This window comes from Stegostoma tigrinum, chromosome 18, assembly GCF_030684315.1.
Source record: "Stegostoma tigrinum isolate sSteTig4 chromosome 18, sSteTig4.hap1, whole genome shotgun sequence".
NCBI classification, from domain to species: Eukaryota; Metazoa; Chordata; class Chondrichthyes; order Orectolobiformes; family Stegostomatidae; genus Stegostoma; species Stegostoma tigrinum.
The window spans coordinates 40,271,295-40,284,379 of NC_081371.1; the positions used below are offsets into that span (position 1 = coordinate 40,271,295).

Consider the following 13,085-nt stretch of genomic DNA (forward strand, 5'->3'; position numbering starts at 1 on the left):
AAGTAGGATTATACAGATAGCCAGGACATCACAGGTGAATGGGAGAATAAAACCTAGAGAAAATGGGATCCCATCTAGAGCAAACTCTAGTAAGGAGTGGGAAGATGGAGATAATGGGGGCACAACCGAACAAGAGAGAGAAAACAGGAGTTTGAAGAGGCAAGGAATGCAGAGCAAGTCTAGCACAGGGTGTGTTGAAATTTGGAGCAAGAAGGAGGCAAGAGAGAGCAAGCAGACAGGAAAATCAGTAGTTGGAGAAGGTAATAGAGAAACGGGAGTTTAAGAGCCCTAAGGGACCAGAGCATGGTGAGAGGAACAGAACATGCCTCCAAATGCCAGTTTGTTTTTCCTTTGACCAATGTAGCTTGGGCAGTCACCTGTTAATGCTGCCTGTAAAGCGATTGTAAAATGCTTGGGGGAAAGTAGGAGATCAATCCTCAGGCTATCTGTAGCTTGCACATTATATAAGAGCTTTGAGGGAAAAGAAAGGAGTGAGATGATATGAGGAGGATAAAGTGTGAGCCTACTGCTAACTTTGGTTACAGTGCCAGAGCAAGCCAGTACTTCACGTATGACTGCTGTATCTATGTCAACAACTGTGCCATTGTTTGGGGTTAAGACTTGCAGCCATGTCTCACCTGCCCATCAAGTGCAACTGTGGAAAGGAAGCGTGTTTCTATGTGTAATGCCATCTGTTCAGCTAGCCAGATCAGTCGTCATCATACTGAATGGCAGAGCAGACTTGAGGGGCCTACTTTGGTTCCTCTTTCTTATAGTGACAGGCATAGATGAATAGCAGGTAGTACATGCAATCTGAGATGTATATAGCTTGCTGCAGTGTGTTTGAATTTGAGGGTGCAGTGAATCTTGTGTTAACAGGAAGAGTCATGACTTGTGGAGATTGTTAGTAGGTGAGTTGTAGGATGTGGTGAATTGAGCAGTGTCTGAGTTTAGTGATATAATGAGAAAGATATGGCATGTGAAGTTGCATTTACATGACCACTTTTGAGGGCTTATGAACTTCTTTAAGATTTTGTTCCTACTCTTGGGGCTAGATTCTTTAGATTGAATACCAAATCACAGAATTTGTCTGCAGAAATTCATGGTTCCCTGTGAGTAAATCACATCTATTTTTCGGTCTTCCCGCATTAAGGTCTTATTTTGTATTCATGGTTTTGTTGCATGTCTCCAGAGTGATGCAGAGATGACACTAGTTCTAACTCCAGAATAGGTTTATTTCTAGTTGTTTACAATATCTGAGCCATTAGAGGAGTTTCCTCAATAGCTCAGAATCCAACTCTGTTTTGTTGGAAACTTCAGTGGTGTCAGGTTAACGCTTATCTTCACTCACAGGTTTAAACAATTACGTGAGTCTACATGATCAGTGAACAAAACATCTTGCAGCACAGTTGTAGTGTCCCTACCTCTGAACCAGGAGGACCAAATTCAAGTTCCCCTTCTCAAAGTGTGTAATAACATCTCTGAACAGGTTGATTCAGAAAATATCTAGATCTGTGGACGAAGATGCTTGCGACACAGTGGCTGTATCCCTACCTCTGCAAGAAGCTTGAGTTCAAGTCTCAACTGCTCCAGACCATCTTTTGGCCATCTCTGACCAAGTTGTTTAGGAAATATTAAATGAAACGACTAATATAAATTGAAAACTTCTGTCTTGTGATGTCACTTTTGAATGTTTCCCCAGTTAAAATTACCTTTTAGAATGATTTCTAATGGCTTCTTCAACTGCAAATGCATTTTTTCATTAAAGGGTGGAATCTGGCTTTAGGTGGTGCACAATAATTTTACTTGTGTTACCTCTTCTTTTAAAATTCATGCAGGCAGCAATTCAACAACACACCTAGCATAAGCTGCAGGCTACAATGTTTGTGGGTTACCTGCATTAAAGAAAATGACTGCATGGCAATCCTTTGTTTTTGGGCTAAGTCTAATTTCATGGACTAAATAGCTAGAAAGGATATTTTAAAATTAAACTGTAAATATTTTCTTGAGTTGCTAAGCTGAATGACTCTAGATTGGTTATCTTGGTTGGACAGCTGATTTGCAATGTAGACTGACTGAGGTGACAATGAAGGACTGTCTTTCTCAACCTGTCCTCTTGCCTGAGGTGTGGTGACCCTCTAGTTAACCAATTACCAGTCGTCTCTCTCTAATGAGAGAAACCCTCTGATTTGCTAAGACTGTGGTAACTCTACCTTTTAATGTGAAATACTACTATTTTATGCAAGGCTTAACCAGAAGTTGTCCCAAAAATCTTTGTTGCAATCAACTCTATTTGTCTGAAAATTGATTACTTGTCAGGTTTGAGACCAAGGGTTGGAAATATGCTTCAGTGAATTTTCAGGCTCCTTTTCTGGAGAATAAACATGCAGGCCCATCTATTTGTGCACAAATGCAAAAGAAATTCGAGGTAAATGCAACCCTAGCCATGTTTTCCATGATCTTTCCTCATTGAACCTTGAGCAAGAGACTGCTGTCAAGTATTTAAATGTTTACTAAGGGGATCTCAAACTATTTTTAAAGAAGAGTTGACAATACAAGATTAAATACTTCCTGCCCATTTCCGGTGAACTCCATATGAAACAAAACTGCTCAGCAATAAACCAATCTGAAATTGCCAGTTCCCTTATATAGATAGCACAAACAGAATTCTGTTTTCCATATGAATGTTCTAATTGTTCAACATGATGCAGTAAGTGTTCAGTTTGCTTTTAAGATACACAGTTATAACAGACTACAGTGACCTTAACTTGGAAGGAATTGGTTGCTTGAAAGTGGTAAAATGTTCTGAGAGATGGTGTTTCTCGGATCTCTTGCTATAACTTTGTTAGAAACCCTTAAAAAATATAGTGCAAATAGCTTATGGAATTCCTTCGTATAAAGAGCAGTTGAACAATCCACTTCATATTGCTTCGTTGAAGTAACTTTCAAAACAGCACATGACAGTAGTACTCTTTATTGACAGTGCAAAATAACTATATCACCATTAGCTTTGACTGAAATCAGGCAGTAAACAAATCTGGAACTGAACAAAGTGCTTGATCATACAGAACAGCAAAGAGAAATAACTAAAGGACAATAAAGCTGAAGTCGAAGTAGCTCTAGCTTGCACCTAGAATATTAATGCGATCACAATATATCTCAACTTTTTTTTACAATTAAAGTGTAACAATATAACAAATAATACTATGTCAGACAATAAATCTGATCAGATTGCTAACACTTTGTATGTTTTTTTGCATAACACTGTCCTTCAGTTGCTTTGTCTAATAAAGTGAATTTAACAGTACAAAGTCTTTGCAAGGCAAGCTTGGCAGAAGCTTGCACACAATTTGAGAGAATTCACCAAATGTCAAGTTAGAAAGACTGAAGTTTTGTTCTAAGTGCCAACACCAAATATACTCTGTTGGAAAATTTTGCTCACATCTTGAGATCTTAATAGCACAATGCTGACGAAAGCTGAAGAATAGAACTTGGTCCATAAGTCAAATTTAGTATTGGCTTGAAGAATAGGATCCAGAAATAAAGTCTGCCATCATGGCTTGTAAACAGCAGCTTGCTATTTTACCATTGCAATGCTTTTCTGCTATCTGTATACAGACTCATCACTTTAAATAAGTCCACAGGAAAGTTTTTTCTGAAATGTAAGGTTTTCAGATGTTCAAATCTGAATTGTGGCAGGATTCCAGCTTCAACTGCATGTTAAAAAGTTAGGAAGTTAACTAAAACTACAGTCCAAACTGCAATTGTTTACTAAATTCTTGTAAAAGTGATTTTTTTCTATGTATTAAATATCTCAAATTCTATGGCAAATGGTAAGGTACAAACAGCAGAATTATTTGACAATGAAGTGTGTTCTAATTAAACCTATATATAAATTTTTTTTTTGTTTTTTTAGAAAATATTTATATTCATTTACATACAACAAACAGGTATAATAAATACACAGTACATAAACTGAGTCAGGAACAAAGGACAGTGATATAATATTGCTAAAACACCTTCATTACTACACTGTAATGTTGAAAAAGGGTGAGTGCAGTGATTTTTGTCAAACATTTACCGAACAATATCAACTCAGTTGATAGTGAAATAAATTGACATTTACAAATCATAACCCTTAAATATACTAATATTTTCACAAGAATCATCATTAAACTGTGCAACTGTTCCCCCTATCAGCAACATCCAACTCATCCAGCTGGCAAATTGCTGTTGATTGTGTCAGTCTTCAAAGGCAATTAATGTTTTTCCTTACAGGCATCAGGAATGTACTGAAAAAACAAAGTTGATTGTGTTGTAGTTAAGGGTATTGACAGACTATTTCTTTTTCTGGTTTTGCATTCTTTTAGCTGTCACCTTTCAGCACAGTTTCTTCGCATTCATCACTGCGCTTGTGAAGTTCTCAGATAAATGTGAGCTTTTTTTCAATGCATACTTCAGTGTTATATTGTTTCAGGTGGCTAGACTCTTACCTGCAGTCAGAAGGCTGTGGGTTCCATGTCACATTCTAAGCAGTTAAGCACATAATCTGGGCTGACTCTGCAATTGCGACATGTGATGGCATTCAGGTGAAAAGCTAAGTTGTTATTCAAATAGGCATAAAGGATCCCATTGCAATATTTGATTAATATCAGTGGAACAGTCCTCGTGCATCCTGGTGAATAGTCTTCCCTTATTAGCCATCAACAAAAAAATCTAATTTGTTTTTTCAGAACTTTATTGTGTGGAAATTAGCTGCCATGTTTGTCTATGTGGAACACTGAACTGAATTTTCCAGCCCTTTGGAAATGAGACCAATTGAGGCAATTAGTTGCGTAATTATGGGTAATCTCTTATGCTATACTCAAGTCTGGAGGGGTAAATAAATGTTACTGCTAAAGTTGGTTATAACACAGCGCGTGTTTCTTTTAAATGATTTCTCAATCCATTGTATTTAACCAAATAAATCTATATGAAGTAGTCAGCAAGACAGATTTCCCATGTTAACAAAAACTAGTAGTTTTATTTAAAACTCAAGTGCGACGGTTATTAAAAGGTAAAGCTCATCCTGAATTCTGCAACAAATGTACACACTGGGGTATGAATAGAAAGAAAACAAGATATAGGGGAAAGGAGGAGAACAGGCCTAGGACAGAAACGGAAACATGAGAACAAGATGCCATATTGAAAGGGCAAGCAACTGGAAGGGTGGGGTTGGGTCATAATATCGAAAAGGGTGACATGATAACCTTTCATGTTTTAGGAGTTTTACTGTAAACAAATGACCAAAAATATTATTGAAACAACAATTTTGCAGGCAACTTGAAAGGAATGTTTGGCCATGCCATAGAATTACAGTCCTTATAGCAAATAGTACACTAAATGTTCTGAGGAAGTCATATCAAACTTGAAATGTTAACTCTGAAGAGAGAAACATAAATGCTGCCAGACCCACTGAGCTTCTCCAGCATTCTTTGTTTTACTACCAGCGACTAATGGATTGTCTTGTTTGGGCAAGTAATAACTGTATCTAGATACTTCCCTCAGTTTTTCAGAGTTTGCCAAATCCACTGCCAGAAGATAAGCCCTTTTCAATGATTTTTCTTCTGTTCTGATGACAACAAGACAAATATCCAGGATTCCAAAGAATGATTCTGGAATGTTTTGTTGAAAAGAGACTAGCTTTGTCTGACATTTGGCTTTGGCAGCTTATAAAAACGTGTAACTTCTCTCTGCAGACCATATCAACTGCTGTTCATTTCCTCCCTCTTTTCCTTTCACTCAAACATTTAGAGCCAGCAAGTCTATTTAATATTAGCAAAGCTACCTCAATTCCCAGATGTCATAACTTTATAACTTGATCAGCCATGACTTTGAGTAAGCCCAGCGTATTTGTTGGGCACAATTTGGGATAGTTACATATCTTTCATTTTAACCTCAGTTAAAACATGAAGATTGTACAAACCTGATAATTATAATAGTATTTGATAAACATATGAAAAAGGTGAGTGGTGCATCATTCATTGTAGCAAGTGTAATCTAATTTAGTATTGAATCAACAATACAGAATAATTGCTGAATTTATTTGTGTACACCTGATGCTATAGGTTGATTTTCTAAATACTATTCTTTGGAAATTGACTGACAGTAGTTTTGGAATGTGTGTGTTCAGGAATGCACTATCTCTACGGCAAGTACATTCTTCTCTAGACAAGAAGACAAGTTGTCTGGGTGTGGTCTCAGCAATGTTCTACACAATAGCACATAATTTTTTATGTTTCTTTCAGTGAGAAAAAATAGCTTAGAGAGTAAAGTTTTGAGTTAGGAATGAATAAATGTTTGGAGAGCATGCAAATTGACCTTTGATACCATAACACCACCTTCCATGCAAACTTCAAGTCTTCCTGTGGAGGATGGAAATAAATGTCAAGTGTGCCCATTTTAAGTGGCACCTTTATCATTATTAAAATTTGGCATTGAGTTCTTCTAGATTGAGATCCCCAAATATACGGATGCTTTGGTTAGTGGCTGAGTTGTTGGCCATATAAAAGCCAGTGCAGCATCTGACCAAGGTTTCTTCAGCAATGCCTGCCAAACATCTTCTATTCAGTCGATTAAGAACATTGGAAAACTTGGACTTCTAGCCCAAGGTGTGCCATTTGCATATAATTCTGATTTGGTGCCAGAACACAATGTTTGATTCAAACTTAACAGTTTGATCAATAGTCTCTCTTACCTTTTCTTGACTGAACACATGATTAGCAGCAGCAAAATATACCCCAGTAATTTCCTAATCTTATTTAAAAAGTGTGTTTGCTGATTGAAACAATTAAATTATTGCTGTGAGAATCACAGCATCAATTTAATGATTTCAACACTTTCTGTAACTGTTTTGAATTGCAACAGTAAGGGCTCATGTGGCACTGTGGTAGTTTCTCTGAGCCAGGTGTCCTGGGTTAAAGTTCCACCTGCTCCAGAAGTGTATAATAACATGTATAAACAGGTGATTGGGAAATACCAAGTCCAATAGGATACAACATGGAAAGTGCTGAGGGAATTTTTTGCTGACTTCAAGACTTTCTCGTACCAAATGCTCCCAGATAAGTACACAACAGCGGGTATTTCCCTTTAGAAGCAGAAACACTTATGGAATGAACAGAGCTCACACACGGCACCAAGCTGCTGGAAGAGAGAGGAAGAGGATCGGGGGTGGGTGGGGGCAATGGCCATCATGGTTCATGGAGCATTGTGAACAATTCTCAGTATGAATCTCAGCATTCAACAACATGAGGTGTCTGCCCTCCAATAAGGTGCTGACTGAAATTTGCCGACTCCTGCAGCCACAACTGCAACTTTAGAAAAGGGCAAATAACTGCTCTGTCAGTAACGGTAAAGAAAATATGGAAATGAATGCTTATATAGCTGATTCTTTCCAATCTGGAGCTAGAGATTTTAGCACCGTCTCACATTTTGCCATTGTGAAACTTAAGTCACAAAGATTCTCTTTTCGATAAGAGCTACAAAATTTTCCATCTCTCTTGCCAGGGAGATGCAGGAAGCCTAAATTTGTTGTAATGTAAACTATGTGATATCCATGTATTTTAAAACAGTATTTACCACAGAGTAGCTTGTGGGGTGACAGTGGAAATTCGTTTGAGCTGTGAATTTATGACCAAAGAGAGTAAACTTTGAAAAGCATCAGCTTGCTTTCAATTAAGAAAAAATAACTGCTTATTTTTACAAAAAAAAAACTGTAGTTTGGAAAGCTGTTCCTTTCAGTTCATTGAAAACTTGGTTGAATTTGATGCAAAAACAGTTTTTCTAAAGAAATAAGTAAGGGTTCAGTGCTGCTGCCTTGCCTGCACTGAAACACTGCTTTGTGGTATTAGAATGTAACTTGACTTTGGTGTAACAGGGAGTAACTTGATAGGAAGAGGTGATCAGACCCTCCATTTCTCACTGTTGAGTACTTCTGCACTTTAGTATAAAAATAACATCTCAGGGAATTTGGGACATAAGAGGAAAGAGTGACCTTTTAAAGATACTGTTAAAGTACCCAGCAAAGATGAGTGTGTGAATCTGGTGAACAGCAGCTGAGCAGAGCAGCAGGAAGACTTTTAAAGGAGTAACCCAGAGTACCTTCACTTCTTGCAGAGGCAGAACTCCTGAGGTGTAGTCAGGATTGATAAGGTACATAGGGAAAATTGAAGCTGCTGATTGGGTGAGTACAGATGGTTAATATTTGTACTATCATTATGGTTTATAGTTTGTAGAGGCTTTTATTTGTGGATTATCATTTTTAGCGGCTCTGATCTGTTTTATCAAGGTCCAGGGAAGAAAGTCCCTAAAATTGTTATTTGATTTTAAGAACGTTTTAAAGGTCTCATCCAAATGGGGTAGATCATGGCTGGAAAGATGATGCAAAAGGCAGGGATTCAGATTCCTGGGACACTGAGATCAGGACTGATGTCCAAGGCAAGTATTTGCTAGTGTGGTTGGACTAGGTTTGGGTTAGAATGGTTGGGAGGTAGGAACCTAAGCAGGGTGACAAGGGAAAGGGAGTAAACAATGGTAACAAAAGAAAGAACAGTAAAATGCAAAAAGAGTCGACAAGATTATCAAGGCAAGAGGCAAACAGGGCCACAGTTCAAAGAAAAGTTAGGATGATTAAAAATGGTTAAGAAGGTAGGCCTAAAGGCTTTGAATCTGAATGCATGTAGTATTTGGAATAAGACAGACAAAATGACGGCACAAATTCAGGTAAATGGATATGATCTTGTAGCCTTTACGGACAGATGGTTATAGGGGGATCAGAAATGAGGCTTAATATTCAGAGATATTTGACGTTTCAAAAAGACAGGAAGGAAGGAAAAGGGTAACTTAAGAGATGAAATGAAGACAGTTATGAGAGATGATCTAGGCTCAGAGGATGCAGATTCCATTTAGGTGGAGGTAGATAACAGTAAGGGAAGATGATGCTGGTAGGAGTAGTCTATAGATCCTCAGGTAGCAACACAGTAAGAAAGAGTGTAATGAGTGAATGATCAAATGAATGAATGAGGGATTGATTGAATGAATGGATGAATATTTGAACAATTGAATGTTTAAAAAAAAGAAATAATTATGGTCGCTTTAATCTTCATATTAATTGGGTCAATCAATGAAGTTGGAAAGGGAGCTATTACAAAAAATTCCTAGAATTCATAGGGATAATTTCTTGGAGCAATATGTCACGGAGCCAATAAGAGAATTACAATGAAATGTGGATAGAATTAGCTAATGTGAACTGGGCTGATGATTAGCATGAAACACAGTAAGTAAGCAATGGTAGACATTTAGGGGTGGTAATTCATGACTCTCAGCAAAAATATATCTCAGGAGGAAAGACGCAGAGAAATAAACTAACCATGGCTAGTGAAGGAAGTTGAGAGTCTAAAGTTGAAAGAAAAAACAGTAGAAGGAGGCAAAAGTCAGTGATAGTCCTGAAGACTAGGATAAATCTAGAAGGATCAAAAAGATAATAAAGAGGCAGAAAATAGACTTTGAGGGCAAACAAGTGAGGGATCTAAAACCTGACAATAAGAGCTTTTAATATATAAAAAGAGAGGTTAAAGTGAACATAAGCCTCTTAGAAAATGAATCTGAGGAGATAAGTATGGGAAAAAGTAAATGGCAGAGGATTTAAACAGATATTTTGCATCAGTCTTTATGGTGGAAGATACTCCAAACATTACATTACATACTAAAAAATACAAGTGAGGAATTAAGTACCTTCACCTTCACTGAAGAAGTATTAACCAAATTAATGGGTCTAAAGACAGATCAATTCCCTGGCCCTACATCCTAGGATCTTAAAAGAAGTAGTTACTGTGACAGTGATGCATTAGTTGTAACTTTCCAAAAATGCTTGGATTCTGGAGAAGTACTGGAGAATTAGAAAACTGCTAGTATGAAACCCCTATTCAAAAATGGAGGGAGCAGAAGTAGTTAATTATAGGCTCATTAGCCTAACATCTAATGTTTGAAAACTGTTGGAATCAGTTATTAAGGAAGTAATAGCAGTACATTTAGAAAACCATAATGTAAGCAAGTAGAGTCAGCACGTCTTCATAAAGGGGAAATAATGTTGAACTAATTTATAAGAAGTTTTCAAGAAAGACTCAAACAGAGTGGATGAAGGAGAATCAGTAAACGTGTTGTGTTTGGACTTCCAGAAGACAATTGGTAAGATACCCCACAGAAGGTTAAGTCATAAGATCAGCACCCATAGTGTTGGAGATAGTATAATGGCATGGATAGATAAAATGATCATGGTCAAGAAACAGCGAGTGGGGACAAAGGGGCTCTTTTGCATGTTGGCAATCTACAACCAGTGGGATTCTGTAGAAATCAGTGATGGGACTACAACTGTTTCTTATATATATATATACATAATATATTAATGACTTGGAAGAAGGAAATAAGCCAATTTTGGGGATGAGACAAAATAGGTGGAAAGCAAGTTGTGACAGGAATACAAACAATTTACAGAGAGAGACATTGATTAGTTTAAGGATTTGGGCAAAAAGTTGGCAAATGGAGTATAACGTGGGGAAATGTAAAGGGGTTCATTTTGGGAGAAGAAAACTGCAACACAAAGGGACTTGGGATACTTGTGCATGAAACACAGAAAGCTAGCACACACGTTGGGCGGATAATCAGAGAGACTAATTAAATGTTGGGCTTTATTTCAACGTGGTTGGAGTATAAGAGTAGGGAAGGCTTACTGCATCTATACAAGGTTCTGGTGAGACCACATCTGTAGCACTGTGAGCAGTTTTGGTCCCCTTTTTAAGGTAAGATACCATTTTATTGGAAGCAGCTCAGAGAAGGTTCATTAGGATGATGCCTGGTACGGAAGGGTTGTCTTATGTGTTTGGCTAAATGGTATGAATTTCTAATCCTGTAATATTCACTGGAGTACATAAGAATGAGAGGTGATCTAAATGAAACATATAGGACTCTTAAGGGGCTTCACAGGGTGTATGTTGTGGGTGGATATTTATCCTCATTGAAGAGTCTAGGACCAAAGGGCATGCTCTCAGCTTAAAGTGGTGCCAATTTAAGACTGGGATGCGACAGAATTTCTTCTCACAGATGTGAGTCTTTGAAACTCCTTTCCACAGTGACAGAGGCTTTGTGAATATTTAAGGCTGATATGGTTAGATTCTTGATCAGTGGGAGAATTGAGGGTTATAGGGAAAGGGCAGGAAAGTTATCATGAGGAATGGGGAATCAGGCATGATCTTATTAAATAGCAGAGCAATGTCAAAGGGTCAAATGGCCTTCTCCTGTTCCTAGTTCTCATGGTCTTAATTCAGAACAATTAGGAAATAGGCTACCTTAGCATTAAGGTTTTAGTTTCAAAATGCCAGACCAAAGTGTTTGGTTAGAAAGCTAAATGAATTATTTGAAGCCATGAAAGTCTAAACTCAGTTGTGTGAATTATCTAGGAAAAAGCAATTAAACTGGAAGTTGAAAGATACAGTTAAGTCAAACCTATAGATATGATAGACAAAGGGGCCCCTTCTGATATTAGTACTATAGTTACTAGTATTAGAAAATAACAGTCCTGCAAGAAAAGACCTATTTCAGTTGCCTTTAATTTTCTTTTCTCTTTCCTTCCTCCACAACCTCCTTTATACTCCTATTCCACCCCCTCCTCATGGTTCTGCACACCAGCAAGATTCTTGATATTTACAATCCCTATGTCTTCAGTTCCAGACAGCAAAAGCTTTATTTCAGCATGCTGCTCTTTCAAATTTCATGTCGGCATGCCAGTGCAGTAGACTCATTAGCCATGTGGATGTAAGCTGTAAAATGATGTTATTGTAATAGCTTGGATATTATGTGGCCATGGGTTTCAATTTTTCAAGTTTATACATAAACAGGGGCTAGTTAGCTTGGACATCTGCTTTGCGATGCAGATTGATGACAACAGTGCAGGTTTAATTCCCACACCAGCTGAGGTTACCATGTTGGTCCTGCCTTCTCAACCTTATCCCATGCCTGAGTGGTGGCTCTTAGGTTAAACTTACCACCAGTTATCTTTCTTTGATGAGGGAACAGCCCTATGATCTTCTGGGACAATGGTAACTCCTAGTACCATATGTAAACAGCATGGTTTGTTCTAGTTTATCTTCAATTCCATTGCATCAGAAACTCCTGTTTCATTGTTTAAATCTGCAGCATTGCATGTTTGTATTTCACTGAAACACCACCCAATTATTTTTTAAAAAATTATCTACCAAGCCAGATTTCAGTCTGGATCTGAGTTGTCAACTAGTGCTATCAGCTGGCATCATAACAAATAGAGGCTCCTTTGGGATTTGAATTCCTTGAATTTAGGAGGGATCTGTGTCTTTTTGATGTTTTGAGTATTTGATGTTTCTGGACATAAAATACCATGGAACTTGAAGATGGCTTTGAATGTTGCTAGAAGTTTTCTGGAACTGAGAGATACAACAGTGGTTACTTAAAATGTTGTGCAAAGTTAAACAGAGAGAGTTAGCAGATAAATTGAAGGTAGAACTAAAAGCAGGATCTCATAAGGATGAGAAGCTTCAAGTTATTTTTCAACATTTAGAATTGAAAAAGTGAAACCTGAAACAGGGGTATCCCAGTGGGAATTAATTAAGATACAGCAAGAAATTAAAAACTTGACATTGAGAGAAAACGAGAAAAGACTTTAGTTAGAGGGAAAATGACATGATGGAAAGTGAGGAAAAAGAAAAACAGAGGGAGATGAATTTTTAAAAACCTAAATGTCAAATAGATAGGAAGCTTATATCCACATGGCTAATGACTCTACTGCACTGGCATGCCTACGTGAAATGTGGAAGAGCAGCATGCTGAAATAAAGCTTTTGCTGTCTGGAACTGAAGACATAGGATTGTAAATATCAAGAATCTTGCTGGTGTGCAGAACCATGAGGAGGGGGTGGAGGAAGGAACTTGTAGGACTGTTATTTTCTAATACTGGTAACCAAATTCCTATTCACCAACAGTCCAACGTCTGTCCTCCCGCTGTACATGACCATTGTTACT

At 37.6% G+C, this 13,085-nt stretch overlaps 1 protein-coding gene across 12 annotated transcripts in view; it reads right to left on the reverse strand.

The window, feature by feature from the left end:
• Positions 1–2,710: 2,710 nt before the first annotated feature.
• The window catches only part of ppfia2 (PTPRF interacting protein alpha 2), a 418,215-nt gene continuing 407,840 nt past the window's right edge, over positions 2,711–13,085 (reverse strand). For 11 of the 12 annotated variants that reach the window (XM_048548309.2, XM_048548310.2, XM_048548305.2 and 8 more), the window contains one exon: positions 2,711–4,292. Coding sequence is in view for 1 of the 12 variants with exons in the window: in XM_048548304.2 (XP_048404261.1) it covers positions 4,282–4,292 (11 nt within the window). In the remaining 11 variants the exon portion in view is untranslated. The remainder of the gene's footprint in view (positions 4,293–13,085) is intronic. The other variant, XM_048548302.2, reaches the window with a different exon arrangement.